Source organism: Amphiura filiformis, chromosome 6 (assembly GCF_039555335.1).
Source record: "Amphiura filiformis chromosome 6, Afil_fr2py, whole genome shotgun sequence".
NCBI lineage: Eukaryota > Metazoa > Echinodermata > Ophiuroidea > Amphilepidida > Amphiuridae > Amphiura > Amphiura filiformis.
In genome coordinates this window covers 28,803,348-28,830,636 of record NC_092633.1, presented here as the reverse complement: position 1 = coordinate 28,830,636, position 27,289 = coordinate 28,803,348, and the positions used below count along the sequence as shown (strand labels likewise).

At 35.6% G+C, this 27,289-nt stretch overlaps 1 protein-coding gene across 1 annotated transcript in view; it reads left to right on the top strand.

Moving 5' to 3' along the window:
- LOC140154445 (guanine nucleotide exchange factor DBS-like) overlaps nucleotides 1–27,289 on the top strand; it is a 157,676-nt gene that overhangs the window by 58,398 nt on the left and 71,989 nt on the right. The window contains exons 4-7 of the mRNA XM_072177010.1: nucleotides 8,039–8,065; nucleotides 9,868–9,958; nucleotides 13,984–14,100; nucleotides 20,637–20,753. Of these exons, the coding sequence (XP_072033111.1) occupies nucleotides 8,039–8,065; nucleotides 9,868–9,958; nucleotides 13,984–14,100; nucleotides 20,637–20,753 (352 nt within the window). The remainder of the gene's footprint in view (nucleotides 1–8,038; nucleotides 8,066–9,867; nucleotides 9,959–13,983; nucleotides 14,101–20,636; nucleotides 20,754–27,289) is intronic.

The following is a 27,289-nucleotide window of genomic DNA, read 5'->3' as shown; positions in this document are numbered from 1 at the left end:
AATTTCAATGAAGAAACAGGAAATACACTGTTTGTCACAACTGAAAGATGCATGATAACCCATCGGACTCTATACTGGCAAAAACAGATGTAATGCGTGGGCATATGAATACTTCTTCACAGAAATATGCCTTGACATCTTAGCACTAAAGGAAATAAAACACTGAAATGTTAACCGTGGTTACAACTAGGAAATTGAAATGGCCCAGGTAATCAGCCACTCGTACACTCAAGCAATCTTGAGTAGTGTGATGCCTAATTGGAAATATTGTGTACGATTTGAAGAGCATCTACGACAAGCAAATGTTAATTTCCATGATGTCTCCAGTACAGACATATTATAGGGGATTTTGGTTTTTTTTATTTTTGTTTGTTTTTCTCCTGTCGATAGCCATTATAATATTTAGGTTTTACTTGATCTAACTTCAGTATTCATAACCTCATTAATAAACGCGATGCGTGCGATCTAATCACATTTAGTTATTTGTGAAAATCTGAACGCAAATCGAGGTCATTAATATCTCACAATTGACCGAAAATGCGTAATTGTTCGAAAGTAAATATTATTAACCTCCGCGAGCGCCGTATTGGGTGTTGAACAAACTACGCACGCGCTAGCTGCCGTATTTGGATTGCGCGCTACCATATTTGCACAGATTGTGATACACACTTTTGTTATTGGTCATCCTGTTTTAGCCTGATCGATTTTTGGAAAGGAAAGATGTAAAAATCATCTATTTACGCCAAACTTATGAGCAAAAATTTTGTTTTATTTTGTTTTAAGTGAAGAGATCAAAGTGCGGTTATGAATGAGGTTAATAACTTTGCATCGGTAATATGTAGGGCATTGTGAAAAATCTAAACATTTTGCTTTGGACCTCGGAATATCCTTGAGGCTGCGCCCTCGGGATATTCCTCGGTTCCAAAGGCAAAATGTTTAAATTTTTCACAATGCCCTCCAAATAACGGATGCGCAGTTATTAACCTCTAAATAGGTAAAAAAAAATTTTTTTGCTACTGCATGTATCAATAAACCCCCTTTACTCCACTCTATATCAATCCATAAGAGTTGGACAAAGTGTAATGTTTGTCATCTGTTCATAACTCAAGCCTGCTTGCTTGTAATTTACACTCATTTCATGGAAATTTTATTCAGCTGGCCTGGAGGACTCGAAATGTTCAGTACACTGTATAGTATTATTTCAATAATAGTAGAGATTTATTGTTTACATCGTCATGTGAAAAGAGCCATAATATCACAGATGTTTCAAGCATCATATGATTTTCTGTTTCAAAAGAAATATTTTATGTATTTCTTTTGCTTACCCACTCCTAGTCGTGCACTCCCAATTCCAGAAAAATACAGCACTATTGTTTATTTTTAGATTGTAAAAATATTATCCTGTTTTGCCAAATGAATCATAGCTAAATCCTAATCCTTTAGTGAGTACTAACTGGTGATAGAAGTCAAATTTTAATATTTCTGCAATTTGAGGGAAAATGGGCCAAAAAACATGCAGTTTTGCATGTTTTCTTACAATTGCATTCACAAAATCCAAAGAGTTGAAACAAGTTTTAGCACTCAAAATCTTGTGTATAGGCTAAGAGTTAGCGAAATTAGAATGTATAACCTGTAAATAGTCTTTGGCTTGCTTGTTACAGCATATGACACACACCCTAAAACATATGTGTCTGGTCCTTATTTCCAAAAATGACCAACTATTAAAAGTTGACTTTTATTGCCAGTTAACTAAAGGATTTAGCTATGTTTCATTTGGCAAAACAGGATATAGACATGATTTAGTTGATGTGTCATTGATTGTAACCAAGCAATATAGGATAGGATAATATTGTTTTAAGCCAAAAAAAATTTAGTGCTGTATTTTTCTGGAATCTGGAGTAGTGCTTTTAAAAGCAATTTTACTATAAAAAAAAAAAAGTACCATATTACTTATAAATTAACATCATTATTAAGAAACAAACAATTTAGTTGGCTACCAATGTTAGCCAGGCTCACATCTCACACTATAGGTGGCGCTATTCGTCCATAGGGAAGTGGAATGTGCCTGTACGGTCCAAAAATGGCTTTACTGTGGGGCTCAATGGAAAAAATTACTAAAATTAATTTTGACAACCAAAACCTAAGTGATGTTGACTTATGTTGGTACTGGGATAATAATGGATTCATAAACTATCACATAGTGCAATCCATGTTCCACCAAGTCGACACTCGATTTAGCTCAAAAGCAATTTGTGTGTAAATCAAGACCATCCAAAACAGATTTCTTACAGTAAAGAATAGGAGGTCATCTGGGGTCACATACAGTAGTGTACATTGTACATGTGCCTGCTGTCACAATTTCACACACAAAATTTTGGACAATTTGGTGACACTATTTTTGTCTGTAACTTCAAAAGTATATGCACTAGAAACATGATTGACCCCTTATTGTTTAGGTAATTTGATTCTCTTTCAAATGAAAGAACTTTCAGCTAAAAATATTGAACTTCAAAATTTTATGAACATACCTACCAATGTCAACAAAATTTATAGGATGTGCATAATTTTGTGTTACATGTATGCTAATCTAAATATGACATTATAGTAATAAGATTTTACCATTTGATTGAAAAATAGCAAGATTTGTAATGACAACTTTAGGCTTTTTGTTTGTTAAAATTAAATTCTTCATTTTTTCATTCAAATGGTATTGTATGTGATATACCCGGGTGATATACCCAAGTGAATGAGTTATAATAAACTCACATCTCATCTCAAGGAGTAGCATGAAATATACATAGTCTTAAATCTTTGTAAACTATATCAAAATATCAAGTTGGAAGTAGTTTACCTCAGTAATAAATTAGCAATATAAGTTCAAAGACAGCTATCAAAATGGCTACAATTGCTTTGCTGTTAAAATATGTCACATTGTCATAGCAACCATAGAATAACTATGTTTGTTTTTATGTCATTGTACTCTATGATTTATTTGCATATGTGTTACATAAATATTTGTAGTGATAAGCTGGTATTGCAGCAAAGTCGTATATTCAATAGCTGTCATTTCTATCCAATGAGGTTAGACTGGGGAGCATGAACTCTGCCATATTTGTGTGTGCAAGGGAAATATTGTACATAAGGATGATTTTGCCATGCATCTGAAAAAATCTGAATTTAACTTTGTGATGTGTGTAATGCATTAATTGTGCAGATTACTTGCACTTAGCACTACATTGAATTGCTCTTGCATTGAGAAGCAAAATAGCATATATATTTGAGGTCTTCCTAGAAAAAAATGCCAATGTGTGACAATCCACTATGGATGACTTTTACATGTATGCAGAGTCCAATCTCCCCAAACTAACCTCTATGATTGCATGTCCAAGATTCCAACTTTGAGAACCACCTTTTGATATTTATTTCCTTGAGCAATTTTGTCAGGTGAGTTCAATTTCAAAACCAGTGAATTAAAAATTATAATATAGAAATAATTTTGTGTGTCTATGATTAACAAATTGTACGAACAGGGTAAAACCTGTTACATATTTGGCTATTGAACAAAATATTCATGGACAAAACCATCACTAATTAATGACACAGTAAAAATGGATTTGAGTAATTAAACACAATATTTGACATCATTGGCTGTATTGTTATTGTTGAATAATTAGAAATGAATCACACAGATATGACCTGCATAACTGACAGCGATATATCTATTTTAATTATGCCAAAGTATAAATGTTCATGTTGTTTTAATTACTTAATGAGGATTTCAATCAACAAACATGGTATAAAAGCACAGGTTCTGTGATTGCGGTCTGATACTTGTGACCTAAAGTAGCCTGAAGCTGGTACTTGCTAGCCTCTTCATGGTAGCTCACTTCCCTTGCACTATTTGAAAGGTGTTGCAGTCCACAATCCGTAAATAGATTCATCAGGTTTGCAAAAAATAGGAATAATGTCTGCCAAGACATTCAAAACTATCAGGTTAGTTAAGTTAGACTAGTTTTTCTTTGAATTGTTGGAAATCTTCATGAAAATGAAATGTACATATTAAATTTAAGGGTGTTTAAACAAATTGATTAATATTCTTCCTGAATACTTCTTCTTTTTCAATTTTGTAACTCATATATCTTTAGTGGGTAAGTAAATACGTCTCAAGTTTGAAATATGCAAATTATGTTTGTGGCATTTACACTATTTCTGATGTGTATGTGTTCATTTCAAACTTGACATCACTATAACTAGCATGTTGCCTGCTTAAGGGTATACGAAGTATTGTTGGTCGAAGCAGCCAAAAAAAAAATCGATTTTCATTATCTGAATCAATATATTATTGAAAAATAACACTGGTGTTTTGTAAAAGTTCATTCTACAAATCATATACTTTGAAAACTTGCTTAATTTATGGTTGTTAATGAGTTATGTACGTTTTACAAAAGTGTTGTTGTTTCAGCCCTCTTTACAACATAACTCAAGAACTGCAGGACCTACAAAAGTATATCTGTGATATTTGAATTCTTCTACACGCTCGCTATGAATTGAGCGATGCAATTTTTGCTAAAGCTCACTACCATTCACAAGATGCTGTGAGCTACTTTTTTTTCTGCTTCTTCGACCAACAATACATCGTATACCCTTAAATGTATGTAAACAGTAACATGATTGATGACATCTATCAGTAAGTCTTGTCTAGTTAGCCATTATATTCTTCTTCGTTAGTATAATTAGAATGTTTGGCACAATATCAAGAATGTTGTAATGATCTCTACAAATTCCTTTCCCTTGCTGTTGTCGGTAAATTATTCTGTCATACCAAATGAATCTAAGTAACGGTCATGTAGCTACATAAAACATGTCATAATTACTCCCATCTGTCATAATAGAGTCAGTGTTGCTATGAGTATGATGAAAGTAGCCCAAATGAAGCTTGCGTGTTCCATTAAAAAAGCTCTAGCATTTGTATATTTCGCAGCTTCCCAAACTTTTTTCCTGTGACCCAAATTTCATGAGAAAATATGGCACGGCCAATGTACAGCATAATACAAATGTTGTTACTTACCAAAATCAATGTGATGTTTGTGCCTGCTTATGCTGAGAATTGAACCCAGACCTTGTGTGCCAGAGAAAAGTAGTATAATGACTGTTTAGGTCCCTCCCATTATGTAAATACCTGTATACCAAAAATTATATTCACTTTGTGTCTGCTTAGAAGAGTTAAGGTCAAGGAATAATTTGAATAGAATTAGGACAAGCATGTTAAGGTTAGGATAAGGTCCTTTTAATAAAGATAGGTCGATAATCATAATGTATTCACCAAATTGTAGTACTTAGCACATCAGCACAATTTTATAACTTTGTTCTTTTGTTTTCAGCACAATTTTATAGTTATGTGCTTTTGTTATGTTGTACAATATTTGATGGTAGTACAATTGTTTTACATCAATTTAGGATATATTTATGATGTGTATTTATATGTAGCGGTAAATCTAAATGGAAAGCAAATTAAACTTCTTCGTTACTAAAATTAGGTTCTCTCACAGGAGCGCTTTCACCAGCTCAACCACATTTTCAGATATTCTTTCTGAAGATTTGTTATTGCTAGTGTTGTTGATGTCATCAGAGGTATCTTCAGAGCAATAACATCCACTGAAGATGCCGGTTAGCCAATGAAAGCGTTCCGGTGAGTGAATTAAATATTAGCGCAGAAGTTTAATTTGCTTTCATATAGAATATGTTACTTATCTATCGTTTCTGAATTCAGTATAGCCATTAAATTACACTAAAATATGTTGAAATGGGGGGGAGAGTATCTGAAAAAAAAATGGTATTGATAATTTACATCAAAACTGGAAACACTGCATGATCTTCCCCTGATTTCACATCATGTTTGCTGCCCTCTGTAATGTGTGCCTGCTCTCATCATCAGAAACACATGCTCCTGTTCATGCTCAAGCCTAACCCATTTATTACCAGCATTTGTGGTTATTTTGTTTAGCTTAAGACTTGCTCATCCTGTTACAGGTTTATAGCTGTGTTCACATTGCCAGACGTACGCCCGACGGAACTTGGTCGGTGCAAGTTGCTATGAGTAGCAGTAGGCGCTGCCAGGAGAAGTGGCAGTGATTGATGGTCAGCGTAGGTTTCGACAGGCGTACGTCAGACGATTTACTCTGACAAAAGTCAGGAGTAGCGAGCTGGGTATAATCTCTGCCAGGCGTAAGTTGAAATGTGAACACTGTTATGCCTGGCACCCGGTGTAAGTTAGACCTTTTCAGGTCGGAACTTAAGATTATATATCGCTTGGTTGAAAAAGGTCACAGAAACACCAGAAGTGGTAGCTGATGTTTACGCCGACCAGAAGTGAATGCTTGGTGGAACTGGTCAGCGTAGTACTAGGAGTAGGCTAGGTGTGGACACACGGTAGAAGTAGGGAAAATATTTGTGGAATTTTTATCAATGTTAGCTTAAGTTTACGCCAGGTGTAACTCAAAATGTGAACACAACTTATATTATGCTGTGATTTAATACAAACATAAGCAACAGCTGCAGAATTCACATCATTTGGAAAATGTTTGGCTATTAAATTTTTGATATAAAACAAGTGTTCTGTGCGCTAATATGAAATGGATGTATTTTGTGTTACCAAAATATGATATTTGTAATGTATGCTATTGTTTGAAGTAATTTCCTTACACACTGATTGTTTTGTGCAGATTACCATGTTTTACAGATTTGCAAAGTTATTGATTATAAATTTAATTGGTACACAAAAATTATTAAAAGACCTTCCCCTAAAGAAACACGATAGATTGGACATTTGGGGAAACTGATATTTTAGGTAAAATATAATAAAGGCAATGTTGAAATAAGGAAAATGTTAGCAAATCGGAGTGTGGTCCAATACAATTGTGTCTGTGTTGATTCCGGACATGATATTTGACCTTATTCAACAAAATCAGGACAAGGTCATGAAAAGTCCATTTTCAGATTTTTGCATCATGACATTGAACTTCTAATGGACATTTAGCTTTGGACAATCTGTCTTTTTCAATCAACATTCTTCTCAATCAACACCTTTTCATGCAAGTTATATTCATTGACTAATTTCTCTTGTATGCAAAGAATCTTGTATCATTTTCAACCAATTTCACCTGCAACAAATAATTATTGCTCAATAGTATAAATATACCATTTCATTTGTGATAATATACATTGTTTGTTTTTCTCTTTGCAATGACTCAATGTTCGCAATAATTGCTTGTAAGAACCTTGTGAAATGTATCATTTTCTCCCATTTGTGTGCAGTACATAAATTGTAGCTTGATGTCTCAAACCATGGCTCAAAATCCTACATTTGCAACTTTTTAATGAATGGAAAAATGCACCCATAATCGGAGCTGTAGCAGGATCAAAGAGATTAGACTCATAGAGTGCCAACTCTGCAATATGCTGTATGGTATATCCCCCATCTTGGTTTGTCAGCCATGGAGACCAAAATAGTGTGCCTCCAGCATTTATTGACAGAGCCTAAAAAAGAACAATAATTTTCATCTTTGAGCTTGAGCATTACAAAGCTTGGGCATGCTTAATACGATATCAGCACAAGCAGGTACTTTAAATCAAAGTTTGCCAGACGCAAAGCAAAATAATACACTATTTTGCCCCCTTTAGTGACACACAAACATGGAAGAGATGGTTTCCTATGGGTGTAATCTCTTTGAGCAAGATGGAAACCACCAAACAATCATAGAGGTACCATGGAGGCTAAAAAAACTTGTTTTACTGCGTGTGTGATATTAAATAGAAAGTTTCAAAAGTATTTTATATCAAAATAATAATGGAAATTTGGAAAAAAATTGTACTTCTTGTTAAGTCAATAAGGTTTACTTTTGAGATACAAACATGTGAGTTTAATCATTGAGGAAAACAAACCATGTAACTTTAATAAGATAAATGCCAGTTGAATAAGTTTTAATCATTTCCATGTTTTTGCTCCTCATATCATACATTTCATGCTATGCACATGCAGCTATTATGAAGGGTTAAAAAATGCCAGGTAGGACTTTTATTCTTCCAACTAATTGATTAATTGCCGCATCTGCATGCTGTGTCTGTTAATGCATGTTTGGTAGCAAGTTAGCTCCCAAACTCTTTAGATGTAAAAGGATTCATTAGTCTAGAATTGTATTATGAGATTTAGATATTCATGCATGTAGTGCATGAATTTGTAGTGGGTTTTACAATTTTAGGCACCATAGCATGCACAATATGTGTAGGTGTATGCCTGCAAATGAGGACACTTCACATTTAAACCAAGGCCCTACCTGCAAACAAGCACTGTCCTCGGTTTGTGGAGGTCTGCAGTAGGTCACAATTGCATGCCAAATGCATTTTAAAGATATGTCCGCTATTAAAAAGTACTGACTTCACTGGGGATATTTAGTATTTTGTATCATATATAGCTGTACACAGCAAACAAGAATCCCATTTTGGTCCTCTGTATGTCAATTAAACATCAATTCAGGTATCCTCCTTTGATATCAATACACACAAGGTCTGCGATAGCTGGTGCTAAGCCTAGGTGATTACGCATGTATGCATAAAATGAGAATAATACATACATGCAAGTATGAAACTGGGGATACAACTGCCGAAGGGGTTTGCCTATTTTTCTTACTAAACTGGGATATACAACCTTTCTATAGAGGTGCTAAAAGCATTAGTTTAGACATAGCAAAGAATCAGACATATGTTTTCAGACTACTTAATTGGGGATTCACGCATATGATACACACATATATGAAAGTAAGGACATGTCCCTACTTTCCCAGTATCAAATTGCATTCGAGGTTTCATAGTATTATTTACATGCATATACATCATGGACCTGTTCTACACCTTTCACAAGAAGGGGGAGTGGTTGTGTAAAAGGGTGCATGTGAGCTTTAGTAAACACAATCAGGGACAAACATGAGAAATCACTGTTTAACAGTGTAAAAACAGTCATCACTTGCTCCACAGTATCAATAGTTAGTAAATAACAAATAACATAAAAACACATTTGAAATAACATCTGCAAAGGTAGTTGTAGATGTAGGGTGAGTTCATGGTAAAAACACTCTAATAAGAATCCACTGTAAAGCCAATTAATAGAACTCGAACATCAATCGTACGTTCACTGTAAGGCAAATGAAACCTGAAAACTTACATTTCTGTGCATGTTGGCCTGTGTTTAAACTTATGTATAAGAATGAGTAGGGGTGTATTTTGTGGGTATGGTATGCATGTGTGGGATGTATGCATACTCGTCCTGATACTCACACTTTATGAGAATGAGTAGGGGTGTGTTTTGTGGGTATGGTATGCATGTGTGGGATGTGTGCAAGTATGCATACTCACCCTGATACTCATACTTTACTTTGAATTTTCACATTGAAGTTGCTGCATGCACTTTCATAGATATCAGATATGCAAATTTTGTTCTGTTGGTTTGCATCAATGATAATTGTTGCATTAACATCACTTATTGATTTAATGCATTAATGCACCTGCTAACAGTAGATTGTGTGATCTCACATTTTCTTAAGGCATGTCTTTTTAATGACCTAACACTGATTTCTTATGTTGATAAATTCAATTTTACTGTGATCTTGCATTCATCATAAAGGAAAATGTGTTGCATGAATATTGTCAAACACATAGTTCAGTTTGAGAAGTTCGTAATATTTTGGCAAACTGCACTGTTTCTTATTCACCTTAATTGATTAGTATAGCATGTGTGTGATATACTCAGACATTGTCTGCCAGAGATATGCAATAATTGGTTTTGTTTTCTCTCTTATTTTCACCTATATATAGTTTACTCGAGTACGACAAAGGTTTTATAATCCTAGTGGATCGTCGCACAGAATCATGGAGTGGAGTAAAATCAACATTGATGAGGATCGCGGTGAGTGGTGGTGTAGATTGGTACATCAGGAGAAGTAGAAACGTTCATTTTCACTTATTTATGAGTATAAAAGTTCATTATTCAGAACCAAGTTGACAAAATGGGAGTATGGAGTGATGAGCACAGATGAGGGCCAAAATGAGTTGAGTCAAAAATCAACTATAGTCCATAATGGCTTTCTTCAAATGGTAGCATGTGTGTGTGATGAATGTGTGATCAAAGGTGGTGCATCTTTAGCGGGCAATGCGGCGCGAAGTGAATGCGCCCTACAGATACACTGCCTTTGATCGTGTGTGTATCACACGGACACTACTGTCTCAAAGAAGATAATGAACTATTTTCTCAACACTCCAGAGAAGCTAGTAAAGCATGCATGGTATTAGCATTACATTGAGATGTTGTTGCAAAAAAGTTGTCTTACAGTAGAATTGGAAATTGCTTCAAAACTTGGTAAAGAAGTTATGAACTTTTTAACTCATGTTATAGTAGTGTGGTTAATTTAGGGAAATTTATCTCTATTTTGCATGCAAGATATTACTCTTCATTAGAAAGATTACTTATTATCCTTTAGTTTAGTTTCATATTCAATGTATGGACAAATCACCTGATAGTGCTTGGTAGACCATTATAATACTTACCTATTACTTATTATTCAACTCTTACTTCCTATATCAAACTTTAATTTCCTATACGTGACCATTCACCATGATTGAGCTATTATATCGGCAGTGCTTGTTTTGAGATATGGACCATTGAACTTATCAAAAAACGTAACAAAGGGTTTCCCAACCTCGCTCACAGATTTTTTACTACCTTGCAAACAAGCAACATGGACATTGAGAAGTTGCCTGTTCAATATCTCAAAAGTGAAAATGCATTACAGCTCATTTGTGATGGACAGTCACATTATTACAGATATACTATTTTATAGACAAAGGTAGGGAGCCCTCTATCCTGAGTTATATATTGTATGTGACATGATCAAGGGGAATGAGTCACATGTCGGCCGTAGTCGAAAATGAGTTTTACACATGTTTCTAAAGAGGACATTTAGAGCTTTCAGAAACTGAAAACCCCATGTTGATACGACTTTTCTTACGTCAATTTATCAATCACTGAAAACAAAATAAAAAGAATTTTAACACTTTCTTTACCAATATCTCAAAATCAACATTAGCGACATCCAACTCATTTCCCTTGATCGTGTCACGTATAAGTCTGATAGCAAAAAGACTAAGCAAACAAAATCTTTGAATTGGCATTAAATGAGGTGAACAAAAATAGGGTAGGTAGGTAGGGATAATTTTTGAACACTTACTTTCAAAGCTGAAAATTGTATTTGATAGAGGCCTTGGCACATTCTGTAGATCTGAAAAACTTCTCTCTTTTTTTATATAATTATTTAATCTTTTTTTTTTTTTACAAAGAAAGTCTTGGTTTGACCTAACTGCCCCAAGATTAATTACTGCCAAATCTAACTATTATTCTGTCAAACACAAGGTCTCAAAGACAATAAAATTTAGATCAGTTACAGTTGTTCTTATGTAAGATGTTTCTGTGCAAATTTTCATTTGAATCCAAATCACATTGTTCTTTGAGCGGTCAGCTATTACTTATCTTTGGAAATTTATGATTTTCTTGTCCTCAAAATTGTCACGTTAGGGTGGATCATGGAAGTGACCCGTATGCTTGATTGAAGACAACCTTGAGCGAGGCAACAGTCAAGGAAGTTGAAACCTGTTGTGTCTAATTTGTTCTGTTGAGTGATTGCTTGGATTATGCATTAGATAATAAGAAGAGAAGTGATAAAAGGGTCACCTCAAAATTAATCAAATTGGACCCTGATGACATATCACAATGCACACATCTTTAGTGCGCAATTCATTGATGCACACATCTCTTCATTGTGCACATTGAAAATAGTTGAATTACACATTAAAGATGTGCACATTGAAACATAATCAGGGGTCCAATTATAAAGGCTTTTCAGGATTTACAGAAAAGGTCAATTTGGTATAATTTTAAGCATCTGAAAGAGTTTAAACTGGTTTTATGAAGCTTTCCTACCTTAACTTGAGATGACTTGTGACATGAGACCAGTGACAATGTTTATATCAATTCAATCCAACGATACTGTATTCTCCCTAATAAAAGCCCCCCTCAAATAAATACTCTTCACCATTTTTTTCGACCATGCTGTTACCATACTGTACCCATGTTTTTTGGAAGATGTGATTGCTAATTCCATGATAACCATGTGTGCGGCCTTTGTTATCGACAGTGTTTACAGCATGGATGAAAAAGATAACAGACCGCGTACAAGCAGTCAAAGTCTCTGCATCACCCGATAATGAGGGCTGTTTGCTCCATTAAATGGGACAGGAAAAAATGCTATGCACTTACTGCATATTTTTACGGTCTATCATGTAATCGTGAAGGCATTCAAATATGCTCTATTGCGTGTACACGAAGGCACGCAATGCTGGTGTGATTGACACGGCACACTCAAACAATTGGCCCTCGTGAATATGCGAGAATTCATAGTATGCAATGCACTGGGACTTGACTGTTGATACCTTATTGTTTGTGTAGCACCGCAGCACTACCAGACGGTACTAGTGATGTTTTTAATAGGAATTGCCATTTTAAAAAGACCTGGAATTAATGCCCGGTACATTAATTAGAGAGATTACAGTATTTAGTGTGGAAAGCATAGAATTTAAATTGTTCATATAATGATTTCATCTTATATTTAGTGTTCCAACCACAGAATTAGAAAAGGAGAATCGGGACTCCCTAATACCGCACATACAATCGCGCCGTCAGCTTTGGGGAGAAAATTGGGGGTATTCAGGTTCCTGCTGACGGTGCACGGAGACGAACGAAAACAATTCTGCGTCTCATCTGAAGCATACTCGTGTGCAGGTTGCATCAAGTGCGTCTCTCAAATGCGCCCATCATCCATGTCGCGCTTGCATGACAACGAATACCTTGAACGCATATTCTGAGGGAAACCGAATACCCCCAATATTTGCTCCATGCCTGTATCAAGATGGTGGTTAAGTCCTGGTACTCCTTCTATAATTATGTGGTTCCAGCATATAATATGCATTGTACCCTTATTCTGCATGGCTAGATACTCCTTTGTAGTGATGCTGTCATATTGTTGTGTTGCATGATTTAATTTGGTTTGTTGTTACTTTTCTTTTTTGCTGCTTTCTCCTTCCCAAATATCGTTCATCCTATCTTCCTATATCTTTTCTTCTTTTACTTTGATGGGGACTAACATCATCATATCATATCTAATTTTACACAAATATTGTATGTAAATTTGTCAAAATATTATAATTATTTGGGTGGGTACAATCATTTTAAACAATTCCATGATGATATTTCAAATTAATTGAATGATCCAACTCCTCTTTTACCAATTTATTCATTATGCATGATTTTTTTTCATTCATGATTACTAAATTAACTCAAATTCATTATGCATGATTTTTTTTCATTCATGATTACTAAATAAATTCAAATATTAAATTACATTTATATTCATAAATTCTGATATATTTTGTATTTTCTTTTTATGCCACTGTCGGGTTATGCCCTTGACTGTAAACCACCATTTATTTTGGTAACTGAATTTTGATTTTTGATAATTGATTTTCATTCCTACATATTGTTTCTGTACATGTTCACATCATCTTTTGTCAATTTTTTGTTTTGTTTAAAATCCTAAAATTGCTTCACCTTCCTTCACCATATTCATGGCTAACCTAATCTATTGACATACCCACAATTCCATTTCATTTACCGTACTGCATGTTGCTTCACTATCCCATAATTCCATTTGTTCACATACATTTCCTGTACCACCTTTCATTTCGCTACCAATCCTTATCTATCCCATCAATCCTTTCCATCTACCCTATCTCCTATCCTATTGCTATCCCACAATTCTCTTGGTATTGGGTTGCCGGTTCCTTCTCTCAACCTGGTCAATCTCTACATCCTGTTCCCTATAGCAGGGGTATTTCCCCGGTATCATCCAGTGTGTGTACGTCCTCAAGCCAAAGGGATTCTTACAGAAGACGCTGTCAGATGTTCGCTTCAAGTTCATCAAAGACGACTTCAAATTCCAGGTAAAAATGAAAATTGCAAATTGTCTGTATGTGTTTGAATGCTATCCCTCAAATCAGAGACTGATGTAAATGGTCATTTTGCCTGTATGTTGATACTCAGGATACAGAGAGAGCCCCAATTGGCCAAAGTACCAAGTTATTATAGTTATGTGCTAAACAATTAGATTCTTGCAAACTTGATAGGGTGGTAACATCAGGCATAAAACTCATTTTGTTCAGTCACTGAGTTGAGTTGTTATCTTGTATTATTCGCTGTAGAAGTGAAATCATAATCGGACTACCATAGCAATAGATGAATACAATTTTTGACTATATCGTCCTGAACTACAAGCAGGTTGCTCTCAAAGATACTAATCTTACACAGGTGCGAGTGATCAGCATGATATGGTTCAATGCATAGGTACCGCACAAACTTTGTAGTGCAGGGCGATATAGTCAAAAATTGTATTCATCTATTACTATGGTAGCCTTACGTCACTTTTACAGTGAATAGCAAAAAAAAAAAAATTTGAATTGTTTAATATATTCAGTTTCGAACTGTTGGGATCTTTGCATCCTCAAATTCAAGATTCAATTCTTTTGATATGGGAACCTACTGGGCAGAAGAAAAAACTTGCATGGAAACAAAATTTAATCAAAAACAGGTATGGGAAATGTTACCAAATTTGTCACAAAAATAGCAGATTTGGTATGTTTTTGTGAAATTGCATTGTGGTGGCTTTTCTTAGAGATGAATAGACATTTGTGTATTTGTAAAATATGATTTGTGATGGTATCAATATGTGGATCTTGGCTTTCTCTACCAGAAGTTGACAGAAATTCCTTCCCACAATATAATATGTATATGGATTAATCTCCAAACTATATTGTGTATTGCCTATCAAAGGAGATGGATGTACCTCCCTTTGACTGTGTGGGAAAGAACTCCAGTCAAATTGACCTCGGGTAGAGAAACCCATGCCCAGGACTATTCTTTTAAATTCCAATCATGGATCATTGAGAACTGTGATGCTGCCCTCATTTCAGTGTCAGTCAATAAGCACATTGTTTCTGTGATCGACTGTTGATGGTGTTAGCTACCAAATAGAGCAGCTCCTTGCAGCTTTGACTTTTAACCAATACTGTTACTATATATTGTAGTGATGATTTGGAATGAAGATTTTTCTTGTTTTAAATAGTGGTTATTTTGTCGTAACACTTTGATATTTATTGTTTTGTTATTAAAAAGCATCAGAGGCAGCATAATTTAAATAGTAGACATGAGCATGGCACATTTAAGGTATTTAACATGTGTGTTGATGAGTTTCCCTTTTAAGATTAACATAATGACTATTCCTTTAAGACTAATGTAATGAGTGTACTAACCAAAACTATGACCTTCATAGAACAAAGTGAACTGTTTTTTTAGAGTTTCAAAAAGGAGGTTTAATATTATTTATTTTTTCTTGTCTTTTCATGTAATTTAATGTGTGAACTGTTTTAATTAACTTGTTTGAAGTGTAGTGTTCAGTTTCCATCAAAAAACTAACAGACATTCCAATCTTACATACAGGTGTGAGAATGTGGAAATTCCTAATTGACTGTCTATACATGGTCTATATCAGTTTTGTTATTTGGACATATCACTGGCTAATTAACAAAAATCTTCTTGATATATAGACCTTTTAATGACATCACTTAATCGATATTGGGGTCTTAAATGTAAACAAACAACACATACGTTCCCCACGTGCCCGCGATGTGAAAACACCAAATACCGGTTTTTTTCTCCTTGGTTTTGTCAGCTTTCACTTCAGCTTACACAAAATATTTTTTAAACGGAAAGTATGTACTTTTTACCTTTGTTTCAGCTTGTTTTGATACTACAAAATACAAAAGATACGGAATTAAATTAATCTTTGTTTTGTTTACAGTATTGTTTACTTTTTTGGCATGACAAACTAAACATGTACTGTGAGCTAGCACTCTACTTTGGGATGCCTTGCATCACGCAAAAGTTGATTGTGCACTCGGTAGCAGTATTTGCATTTCGGTGCGGATGATTTGAACACTGGACCCAATATCGATTGATTGGTGACGTCTGGGAAAAAGGTCTATATAGTTTGAATCATTAAATTAAAAGTTTGCAGTGCTTTTAATACATAATAAAATACAAAACAAAACAAATTGCAGCAAAACACTTAGTACAATACATAAATGCTGCATTGAACCATTATTCTCCTTAATGCAAATTTAGGTAAACCAAAGTATAACAATACAGCTATATTGATAACTTGCAGATCAACTTAAGACTTAAGTTAAGAAATCCCATAAGCCTTTACGAGTAGACTTGAGATGTCGTCATTTGACGTCACACCGACTTGCAATGCACAGTAATGATGTTCGCTAAACGATGTGCACATCGGCGAGATGCGTACTGACATCAAATGGCAACATCTTGGGTCTTCTGGCAAAGACTTACGGGATTTCCCGAAAAGGGCAATAGTGGCCTTCACCATCAATAACCCTAACCATAATCTCTTAATCCTGATTTTAACCATACCTATAACCCTATTCCTACCACTAAACCTAATCCTAACCCTAAATCCTTATCCTAATCCTAATCTTATGTGATAGTGGTAATCATTATTTAAGTCTTGCTGAACCTACAAATTAAAAACAGAATGCCAAAGGTTTAATTATTTTTGTGCAAGAAATATTGCTTTGTGAAAGTATCTAGGCCTTGCCTTTTGTGGACTAATATTTCATACAAGTTGGATACTAATACGGTAAAATTATATAATATGAAGGGGGGGGCGTGTTGGGATGCAGCGACATTTCCCCCCCCCCCCCCCCATAAATCTGTTAAAGGTCTGCTTTGTAATAAGATAAATATACCCTAAATCATAAACTTTTTGTGAAATTTATCTAAAATAAAGATGCAAAAACTCAATTGTAGAGGTGATAAAGGCATGCCTTTAACCCCAGAAAAGGTCTGCATTTGGAAACCTACAGGCCTGATTTTCCATGTTGATATTTTCCACTAGCATATTATGCACTTTTGGTTCTCTTAATCGTGTGTAAGTAGCTACTGGGCAGTGAGGCAGGTCACTGACGTCAATGATTAAGTATTATAGGAAGGGAAAGCTGTATCCTGTGAAAATTAGATCTGCTGGGAATCTGACAAAACCAACAGCTAGCCACCTATAGTTTGATCAGCTCATAATCGGCAGGAATTATTAGGCTTTTACCACTATGCCGAAAAATGGACTCGTGTTAAGAGTGTTGACTTATCTGGTCTATATTGTGCATGATTAAGAAAGTAGACAAAGTACAGGACTTGAATTACTCATTTGTGATGCTTCTTGCAACATGTCACAAGACAATTCTCAAAATAAAATATATTGATATTAATCTGTGATGTTTATTATGTTATAAGGCCCACCAATTATGAGCTGATCAAAGTATAGCTTATAGATTGGCTAATGTACAATTCTGATTACAAAATGATTTGTCAAGGTTTTATCTGTTTTAAAAGCACATTCATCAATTTTGTGGGAATTATCGATTGCAATTTTTAGAATGTTAATATTTTGATTTCATAAGATATAGGCCTATTGCTGATAGCGATCGACAGGCATGCAAACTTGATGCATGCTGGGAATGAAAAGGGCTCAAATCCGCTGTTGCAGGTGACAAATTCGATAGTTTTTGAGCCATTTTCATTCCTAGCATGCATTATGTTTGCCTGTCGATCGCTATCAGCAATATACTCTTATGGTGTGGAATCAAATTTTAACCTGAAATCACAAAGAAAGTTGCAACAACATGTTTAAATTTGACAAAACAGCCTAATTTGTGAAAAGTTTACAATCTGTTCAGTTGTAATCACAGAACTTTGTGGTATTTTGCGTGGTTACTGTGTTCAAGTTGCTGCACACTCGTAGTCTATTCGCTGCCGTAGTGCATGTTAGTAACCATTGATTACTGGTTCAAGCCTGGGCTCATACACTTGTTCCGATTCATGATCTGCCATAGGCTTTGTGTTGTGATCATTTTGATCAGTGGTTCATAACAAAGAAAGTGTGAGCCAGTTGACTTAGCAATGGTCATATTCTAACGTGCACTACGCCAGCGGATTGTATAGCTACAGTCTTAATAAAAGGTATTATTACAAAATTATTGTGATCGCAGCAGAGGGGCTTAAGGTACTATCATCCCATGTGACATGCCAAAATGATTTTTTCTTCAAATTCAAATGCTTAGAGCATTTTCAGAATGCCTCATGAACCACCTTAATTAAAGTAAATTCTTTGTGATACTAAATTTATATTATAAATCAAATGTATGACAATGAACATTAAGCCAAAACTGTTTCTAACAAACATTAGGCTAGATAGATATCATCAGACATGTTAAATACATTTACGAATGTGTGCTTTTTCATGAAGTTTCCCTAAAAGTCACTTTTTTTTCTTCAATTCTTCATGACTAAATGTAGGAAGGTTAAATACCCATACTAACAAATGACTTATAAATCCCAATGGATTTAGACACTTCCTGTATGCATTATAACAATTGAGAGTAGGCTTGGAACATCCAGGCAAGTCAAACATCTTCAAACCTAGGCCTATTTGTAAAGAAAAGTAAAAATTCTTATTCGTTAAATATTGACAATTTCCGTCAAATTTTAATTATGTTATTCATCAGTTAAAATGTTGAAATAATGTTAGTAATAACTGTCAGGAAAGGTTTTGGTTCATTTTAAGCCATAATAGTAAAGTAAAGTGAAAGAAATCCCACTGGCTATGTGGTATTGGGGGGGGGGACTAAATGTCTCAAAATTGCTCTGTTGACCTATCAAACATAATAAATTTGGCTGATTCCATTTAGGTGTAACTTGGGACATATATAAAATTACAAATATGCCAAAAAATCAGGTATTTCATATTATAAGATTATACATTATGACTTCCATGTTGTATTTGAGTATAACACAGTGCTGTACAAAAAGACATGCCCTTCCAATGTCTCAGAGCATGTTGAGGTGCCATGTCATGGAAAAACACATTTTCCTTACCAGGTAATAGAGAGATCCACATAAAAGAGGTCTGTATAGGGAGTATGCAATGAAATGTAAAATCCCTAATGGTAAAATATTTACCCAGTATAAACATTTCTAATATATTAAGTGACCTATTTATGGAAATTCAATCGCAAACAAAATCTTGCCTGATATTGAAGATGATATTTATAGTGAATGTTTTGCCAGATCTAACCATGACTTCCTGGTTTGTCATGCATTGGTTAGCATCGTCTGAGTGGCAAGACTTTACATTCAGACTTTACTGTCACAAACTATCCCCCTTCGCCATATAGCCCAGTAAGAGAGTGTATGTGAACTTTGCAACTTAATATGGTTCTAAGCATGCAAGAACTCATTCCTTAAGCACCCAGTTAATTTCAATGCTATGCTGATTGATAGTACATTGTTGAACTGTGATGGGAAAGATTGTGTAAATTTTGGCTAAGGCAGCCCAAAAAACAATATGGGTTGGGTGGGCTTATCGAACAGGGTGTTTTTTGTCACCTAAGAGACAGCTGTGAATACATTTAGGAAATTGAGGTTTCTTGGAAATTTCAGTGCATGTGAAAAGTGAATTTGCTCTTATTATGTGTGACAGACAAAAGGCTCAGTGGCACCATTTATTAATGAGCTGTTTGTGAATATGTATAGTAAGCATTGGATGGCTACGTCAGACATGAGTGAGTTTGACATTTCTTTGTAGCACACATGTTAGAAACTTCAAAATTTACATGTATACCCAATTTAGCATTGTTTTTATTCAATTACTGAGTGGAAAGTGGTTAATTAATAGCAAGCAGTTTTGAGCAACCACATTTCAAAATGTGGGAAAATTGATAAGAAATGCATGTATGAGGATTGCATAAATATTTGGGTGAAAATGAAAGTAGACACTAAGGTATCTTTTCGAAAGTCCTGAAAAATTCGTTATGTGAAAAATAGACCTTGCACAATAGCAACTTCCTGCCATGTAAAATGTAAACAGAGAGTGCGGTTACCAACGAGGGAGAGGGGAGTTTTCTTGCCTCCTGTTTGGGCACACCTATAGTTGAACTGTAAGACTCGATAATTAGTACTAAACAATATTTACTTATGTTCTTCAATAGTATTTTGGAAGTTTTATTAACCGTCAAAAATACGAATTACAACTCGAAGCAATTGGTTTAAGTGTTTTTCTATGCACCCATTTTAGACATCAGCTGTTTGTACAGACTAATAAATAAATCTGACTTGGCAACGTATTGGATCTTTGAACTTCCAAAATTGCTATTGAAGTTTTACGTCATAATTAGCAATTGTGTACTGTATGTGAAATGTCATTAGTTGCTTGATTGTCATTGTGTGAGTTACATTCATTAACCGGATACTAAATTGTGTAATTCTTGTTGCTGACATATTTCTGCTTATTTTGTTTGTTCTTGAATATGTGTGCTTTAATTAAAACTGTTATGTTTGTATATTATTGCTGCAGATTGTCCTCCTTGACTCGGTACGAGAGCTGCATGGGGTGCTGGATCCAGGTCAGCTTACGGAGGAGTTTGAAGGCAGTTTAGCATTCAGTCTAAAGGCCTGGATTGAGGACAGAATGGTAAGTGTATGCATGATGTTGAGGTATTCCATTTAAAATCCACACTATCCTTGTTGAAGATTTTCGAAATTATCTTCCATGGGGGAGTATGAATTTCAAATGGAATTATCACATTAACCAACTCTATTTAACTCACCCTCCCTCTGTGGAAGATTTGGGTTTAATCTTTCTCAGAGGATGTATGAAATTCAAATGGAGCTGCTGAATATGTTCATTCCATTTGAAATGCATACTCCCCCTGTGGAAGCTATTTTCAAAATCTTCCACAGGGGGAATGTGCCCATTGTAATCAATCAAAACCAAATAGCAATTTTGAAGTACACAAAAGCCACTTTCATGATTGTTCAGAGTTATTTTCTGTGTTGAGCATGAAATGCCTGTACATGATGATATTTGAATGGTTGACATTTCTGCACAAACATTACTGTTTTAATGTGCCATGGATGGTCACATTGTGTACCTGGATGAAGCTTCCATGATTATAGCACATCCTCAAACTCTGAACAATTCTGAAAAATGCCTGTAGACAAGGAAGCTAATTTTATGAGAGACATACTAGAAGGACAGACAAAGAGATCAAGGAGGAGAAGAAAATGAGAATACTAGATAAAGGACAAATGGCTGTAAGTGGAACTAAAGTAAAGAGCTAATAACTGGAGAGTATAATGTGGTTCACCTCAAGCTCAGTAGTGATGTCAATGTGTTTTTGCTGTCGCGACACAAGCATGCTTACAAACTGCCCTTGTATGTGTGCATATATGTTCTGCGCAATTAACTTCACACACGCAATTTGATACTGTGAACAGCAAAATATGCACCTATGTTACTACCGAACTTGAGGCGAAGCACAGTATAGTGGATATGGGAGTCACAAAATTGTCTAGATGTAAGTAAGCAAAGCCACATAGCCTCAGCTCACTCTATACATCATTTCTTGTGGTGGCCTTTAGACATTCAGGGATGCAATATTGAATCTCATACCCCTGTCAACTTGTAATAAACCTCCACAACCAGACCCAATTAATTAATCTCTATATTTTATTCAGCTGAACTGGAACAGCCTGTAGTACCTTCCCTATACAAAGATATTTCAAGCTACAGTCCTGGCAGAAATTTGTTGCCACACCAACATTGTTATTAAAGCATACAGTTGCCAGAGTTATGTTTTGTGATATTTCTGCATAATATTTGTACAATAATTGAAAATGCACATTCAGCTTTACAGTCCCTCCTTCCCTACCCCCTCTATTCAATGTTGGGAGACTATAATGTAGAAATAATGACAATGTTGTCCAAATCAACATTGCATTAGGGGAGCAGGGAAGGATGTTGGCCAATTAACGCTTTGGTGTGGCAACCTTTTTCGCCAGGATTGTAAATAAAAATAAAATAAATGTAGACATTTATATAGCGCTTTATGCCGTAAACAGCCTCTAAGCGCTTTACATTTATTCCGCCGTCATTAGAATATGTTGGAACCACGTTTGCAGCCTACAAGTGGCGCAGGGTCCATCAGTACAACGACTGTGACTACCCCTAACAGCTTCCCATTGCACCTGGGTGCGGTGAGGCAAGCAAGGCAAAGCGCCTTGCCCAAGGGCGCAACACGGTGGTGGGACGGGGAATCGAACCCACGCACATCGAGCAAGCTCTCAGATTATGAGTCCAAGGCCGTAACCACTGAGCCACTGTGCCCTCCATCGTAGCTCTGTCTTTCTTAAGAATTGACTTGAAGACACATGAAACTCTATTCTGCTCAGTAGGCCTATAAATATCAGAAGTATCCCCACTTTAAGTAGACCAAATTGACCGTGGTATGAAAGAGTACTCTTTCTCCCATTAGCCTCCATTTGTTTTGATATACAGTAGGGTTTGTTCCAGGTGAGTTGCAGTACTTGGACCTTGGTATTTACTCACACGTATTTGCATGTGTCATCAAATCCTAGCATGATATTTTGCTAAACTAAAAATTTGCTGTGGATATGCTGCTTAGGGAGCTGGCACTGGTTTTGAAAGTATACATTTTGTTTTAATAGAGTTTGGTTTCAGAGCTGAGGATTTGTACAATTAAATGACATTTAAAAGTTTCTGTTAATCGACTAAAATATTTTGAGTTATTTTTGTAATTGTCTGGTAAGTTCCCGAGTAAGTTACTAGGTACTTCATCAATACCAGTAGTCTGGGGCTAAATAGATAATATGGTGAACAGTTTGATTTTAACCAACTGGATTACACATTCCCATCTTCCCCCATAATCATCAATTCATGATAATGAAATGTTGCATTTAGAACCACAACCCCAAGAGTGCGTTCCATTCAGCCTATTTACAACAATAATATTAAAAAAATAGTCAATAATAAATGCTGGCCTACTACATTGTTGTGTCTTTGTATAAATTCAAGACATTTCTTGCAACTACCTAAATATCAAATACGTAATTGGCTGTCTTACAAAGCAAATCAAATTGTTTCAAACATACCGTGTAATTTCCATAACACACAGTTATTATACAGCAACTCTATTATAGACAAGAGTTTGCATGGTTTGACATGATTAGTGTTGACGTTAGCCACATGTAGCAAAAGTCACTCCCGATATAGCACTTATGATGTGACAAGTTAAGGACAGGAAAGAGTGTAGCCCCCAGGGTCCAGCCTACTCCCTATCTCCTTTCTTTTTCATTTTTTTAAAGTTCTATTGTTCAAACGTTCAGTCTTGCTTAAAGGGACTAAAATATGTCCTCATAATTATGTGGTGGTCTTCTGATAGGAATATGCAAATTTTGAGGACTCAATTCAGTTGTAACATATCACCATAAGTTCCATTTCAAAAGTACATTTGTGTAAAATACATAAGGTCAATGGTTAATTTGTTAACATTGTAATAGAAAGATGATCATGATTACATAATTTGTAACTCTGTTACTGACTTCATTGCGCAAAAAAAAAAAAAATCTCTCTTACATACGTGTAAAATACATGAGGTCGATGGTTAGTTAACATTTTAAGAGATCATCATGATTCGTAACTCTGTTACCGACTTCATTGCGCAGAGAAGGCCAAAGTCTCTCTTCTCTCAAGGTGATTATGCAAGATGCAATTAGAAGAAACGTTCCGGAACTGGAAAGGGCGCATAGCGTAAAAATAGCAGCTATAACATTTGGTGTAAATTTCCACACTGTTCCAGGTGACTTAAAGGACAATAAAAAGATGTGTCCTGATACAACATGGCTGCCTGGTTGCTCGGGGTAACACCCTTATTGAGTCATGAATACCCCTGGGAATACCCTCCCTAGTCTAACTGACTAGACCATAAATGTTTTGCAGGTGGTAAACCCAAGTACTGGCTTCCTGTTTTAAAACATTCAAACTGAAACAACCATGAAAACATTACTAGTTACATAGTGAAAGTGGTCACGTATCAACAAATGAAGAGCTTAGTTTCAAAACCCCTTACATCCACTTGCCCAATTTTGAGATTACATCAAAAGATCATCAAAATAATCACTGATATAAGGTGTTTTTCAACAAAAGCAGTTTTTGCCAGGATGCTCATCCTACCCAAGCATCCCACCAAAAACTGCTTTTGTTGCAAAACCCCATATATCAGTGATTTTTTGATGATTTTTGATGTATTCTCAAAAATGGGTAAGTGGATGTAAAGGGTTTTGAAACTAAGCTCTTCAAATACAAGGTATTGCATCAACTTTCCTCTGCTTATTAACTGTTGATTTATGCTACGTACAGGCACAACGTCTAGACGTTGATCAACAAGCCTCAGCACACTTTACAGGTTGTCGCTGACCATTACAGCCCCACATCATTCCACAAACCATCAAACAACATCACAGGGACTTGCAGCTAAGAAGCGCACACCCTAGACATTCCACAATTGGCCATCGCAGCCAGGATCAGCTCCCTGAGTTTCGTATGGGTTACAATGAGACAATTGGCAATAAGTTCCTTGTCCAGGGGAATTTCAAGCTAACTCATCAACTACGTCCTCAATTGATACCATGGTTGCAAACCTGTACCACTATTTTTATCAAACTTAAAGTAGTTTTTTCAATTTTGCATCACAAATTTCAAAGTTTTAGTACCACAATTCACTGGTAAATACATTAGTGCTAGGCAGATTATGAAGTCTTATTTCAAGGCATTTGGTGTCAAAAGTTATATGTTTGGTGAAAAACTATTTCAGAAAACTATTTTACTGATATTTTTTTTAGATGGCTTTGCTTTTGAATGAGATTCATGCTTGGAAAGTCCTTTAAATTTCTAATCCAAGACTATTGCCTAAAGTAATGATAGGATTGTAGACTATTTTAATTGACATAAGAGGGTTATCATTTTTGTGAAACAGAGCCTATGTATGGATAAGTAAAATCAAGTATGTGAATACAAGTATATGTTTTCTGGATGACTCATTAAACCCCCTATAATTTATATCCACTACTAAGTGATGTACTCATCACCCATCATCTACATTATATCTTGTCATTCACCTCATGGGAGCATCGGACCATACATGAACTTCACATACCCTGCTTCGGAGCGCCCTGGGAACTCTCAATTCATTGTGATATTACCAGGTCCCCCACTGTAAAAATCGGACCAGCCAAATTTGCACGCTACAGAGCCTGAAAAATAAAAATCACGAATTGACACACGTATGGGAGCTGCCATGGGGTGCTAACGGCAACGCGGGTGGTCGCCGGGGTGCTAACGAACATGTCGCCAGCACAAGCGTCCTACGCGATCAATAACGTGTATACGGCGCATTCAAGTGCGCCATAAGCTACCGGTAGTTCCTGATACGCGATGACAGGGTCAATGACCGCTTCCACGCAGTAACATACTTCTGAACTAGCTGTCAGGGTCCTGATATTACATCATTTGTGTGAATTCATGGATTATGAAGTAATTATATCACCTGTTTGATATTATGTCATTCAATTCATTCACCTGATTCATCATACAGTGGCTAGCTCATCACTTCAACCTTGGAAGAAGTTTTCAGAATTATCACCTTAGTATTGGTAAGAACTGCTGACATAGGAGGACTGACCTTGTACACTGGATCATTAAATCTATCGATCATGTAGGCCTACCTACTTCAGAAATCGAACTTGCAGTCTTTATAGATTTGATTTATCAGCCTTCATTGTTAACCAGACTTCTCAGCTTATGTGGAATGATACTACACCAAGACAAAGAATTTTGACTTTCAACTCAACGATATTCACATGAGGAACACAATTTCAAATGAGTGTTGTCTAATATGTAACGACTATCCTACATCCTTTAAGGAAAGCTTCGGTGGGAAAAGTTAATTTTTTATGGGATGAAAGTCTGTAGTATTTTGTTCTTGTGACCATATACAATTTCATGTTTCCTGAATTGGAGTTCCAGACCAAGAAGGTCAGGTGTCAACACCATCTATTCTATTATTGATTTTAAAATTTCAGAAAGCTGTTCTTTTTCAAACTAATCAATGCAAACAAAGGCCAGTCTGGTCTAAAGTGTTTTTACTGTCCATCCTGACCGTTGATTGCTGCAGCGCACAAGCTTGACTTGGAGACCTTCCGCAAGGTTCTGTGCCAACGGATAAGGAACTACTTAGTACCCTAAGACAATATTTTTCTTGTGCTTATGGTTGAAAACTGATAAATTAGTAACATCTCTGTGGCAAGTTATTAGCTTGAGATGGAGAGTAGCAGACTCTTCCTGTGGGTAGCATATCTTGTCACACACTCATGTAAGACTTGTACAATGATTTGATTACACATAAGAATACACTAGGGGTATAAATATGTGATATGTTGCCTGTTGGATGTTGTGATCAGCTTTTCAAAGTAGGATGTAAGTTCATGTAACTAAAATGCCTCAGGTGATAACACTGCTTGTGACTGGATGATAATGGATGAAGATTTAAACAGAAGGATGATACAAACTGTGTCTATTCCTGGATTTATCACCAAATATGATTGAGATGATGGATTTGGATTACCGCCCAAAGCTGCAAATGATGTACTTATTACAATAAGCGAGACCCCATTGCAGTGGAATTAATTACATTTCTACACCTATGGATCATATAATGTGGTATTATTGATGCAAATATTTAACAGAATTTTGTGTTTGGGATTGCTTTTGCTAAATGCCAGTGAAAATCAACAGAAAAAATGCCTTTGTTTGGGGTAAGGTTAGTACACAGTGCAACTACACATTTATATGTTTACAGGAATACATTCAATCACAAATCACTACTCATAGCTATCTAACGTTCTGTGGATGGTAGTAAGCTTACAACCTTACCTTGAGAGCCTGTATGTTGTTGTGAAGAAGATTTCACTTGTGTGTAGGACTATGGATGATACTACCTGGATCTTTATACTATGGATATTATGCAGCAAATACAGGACTCGTGTACTAAAGAGAAAGGACAAGATATTCATTGGGTGCAGAAGTTGTCTGTGGATTATACTTTTGTGATATATGCCTATACTCTAAGGACAATGAACTGTAGATTGCAC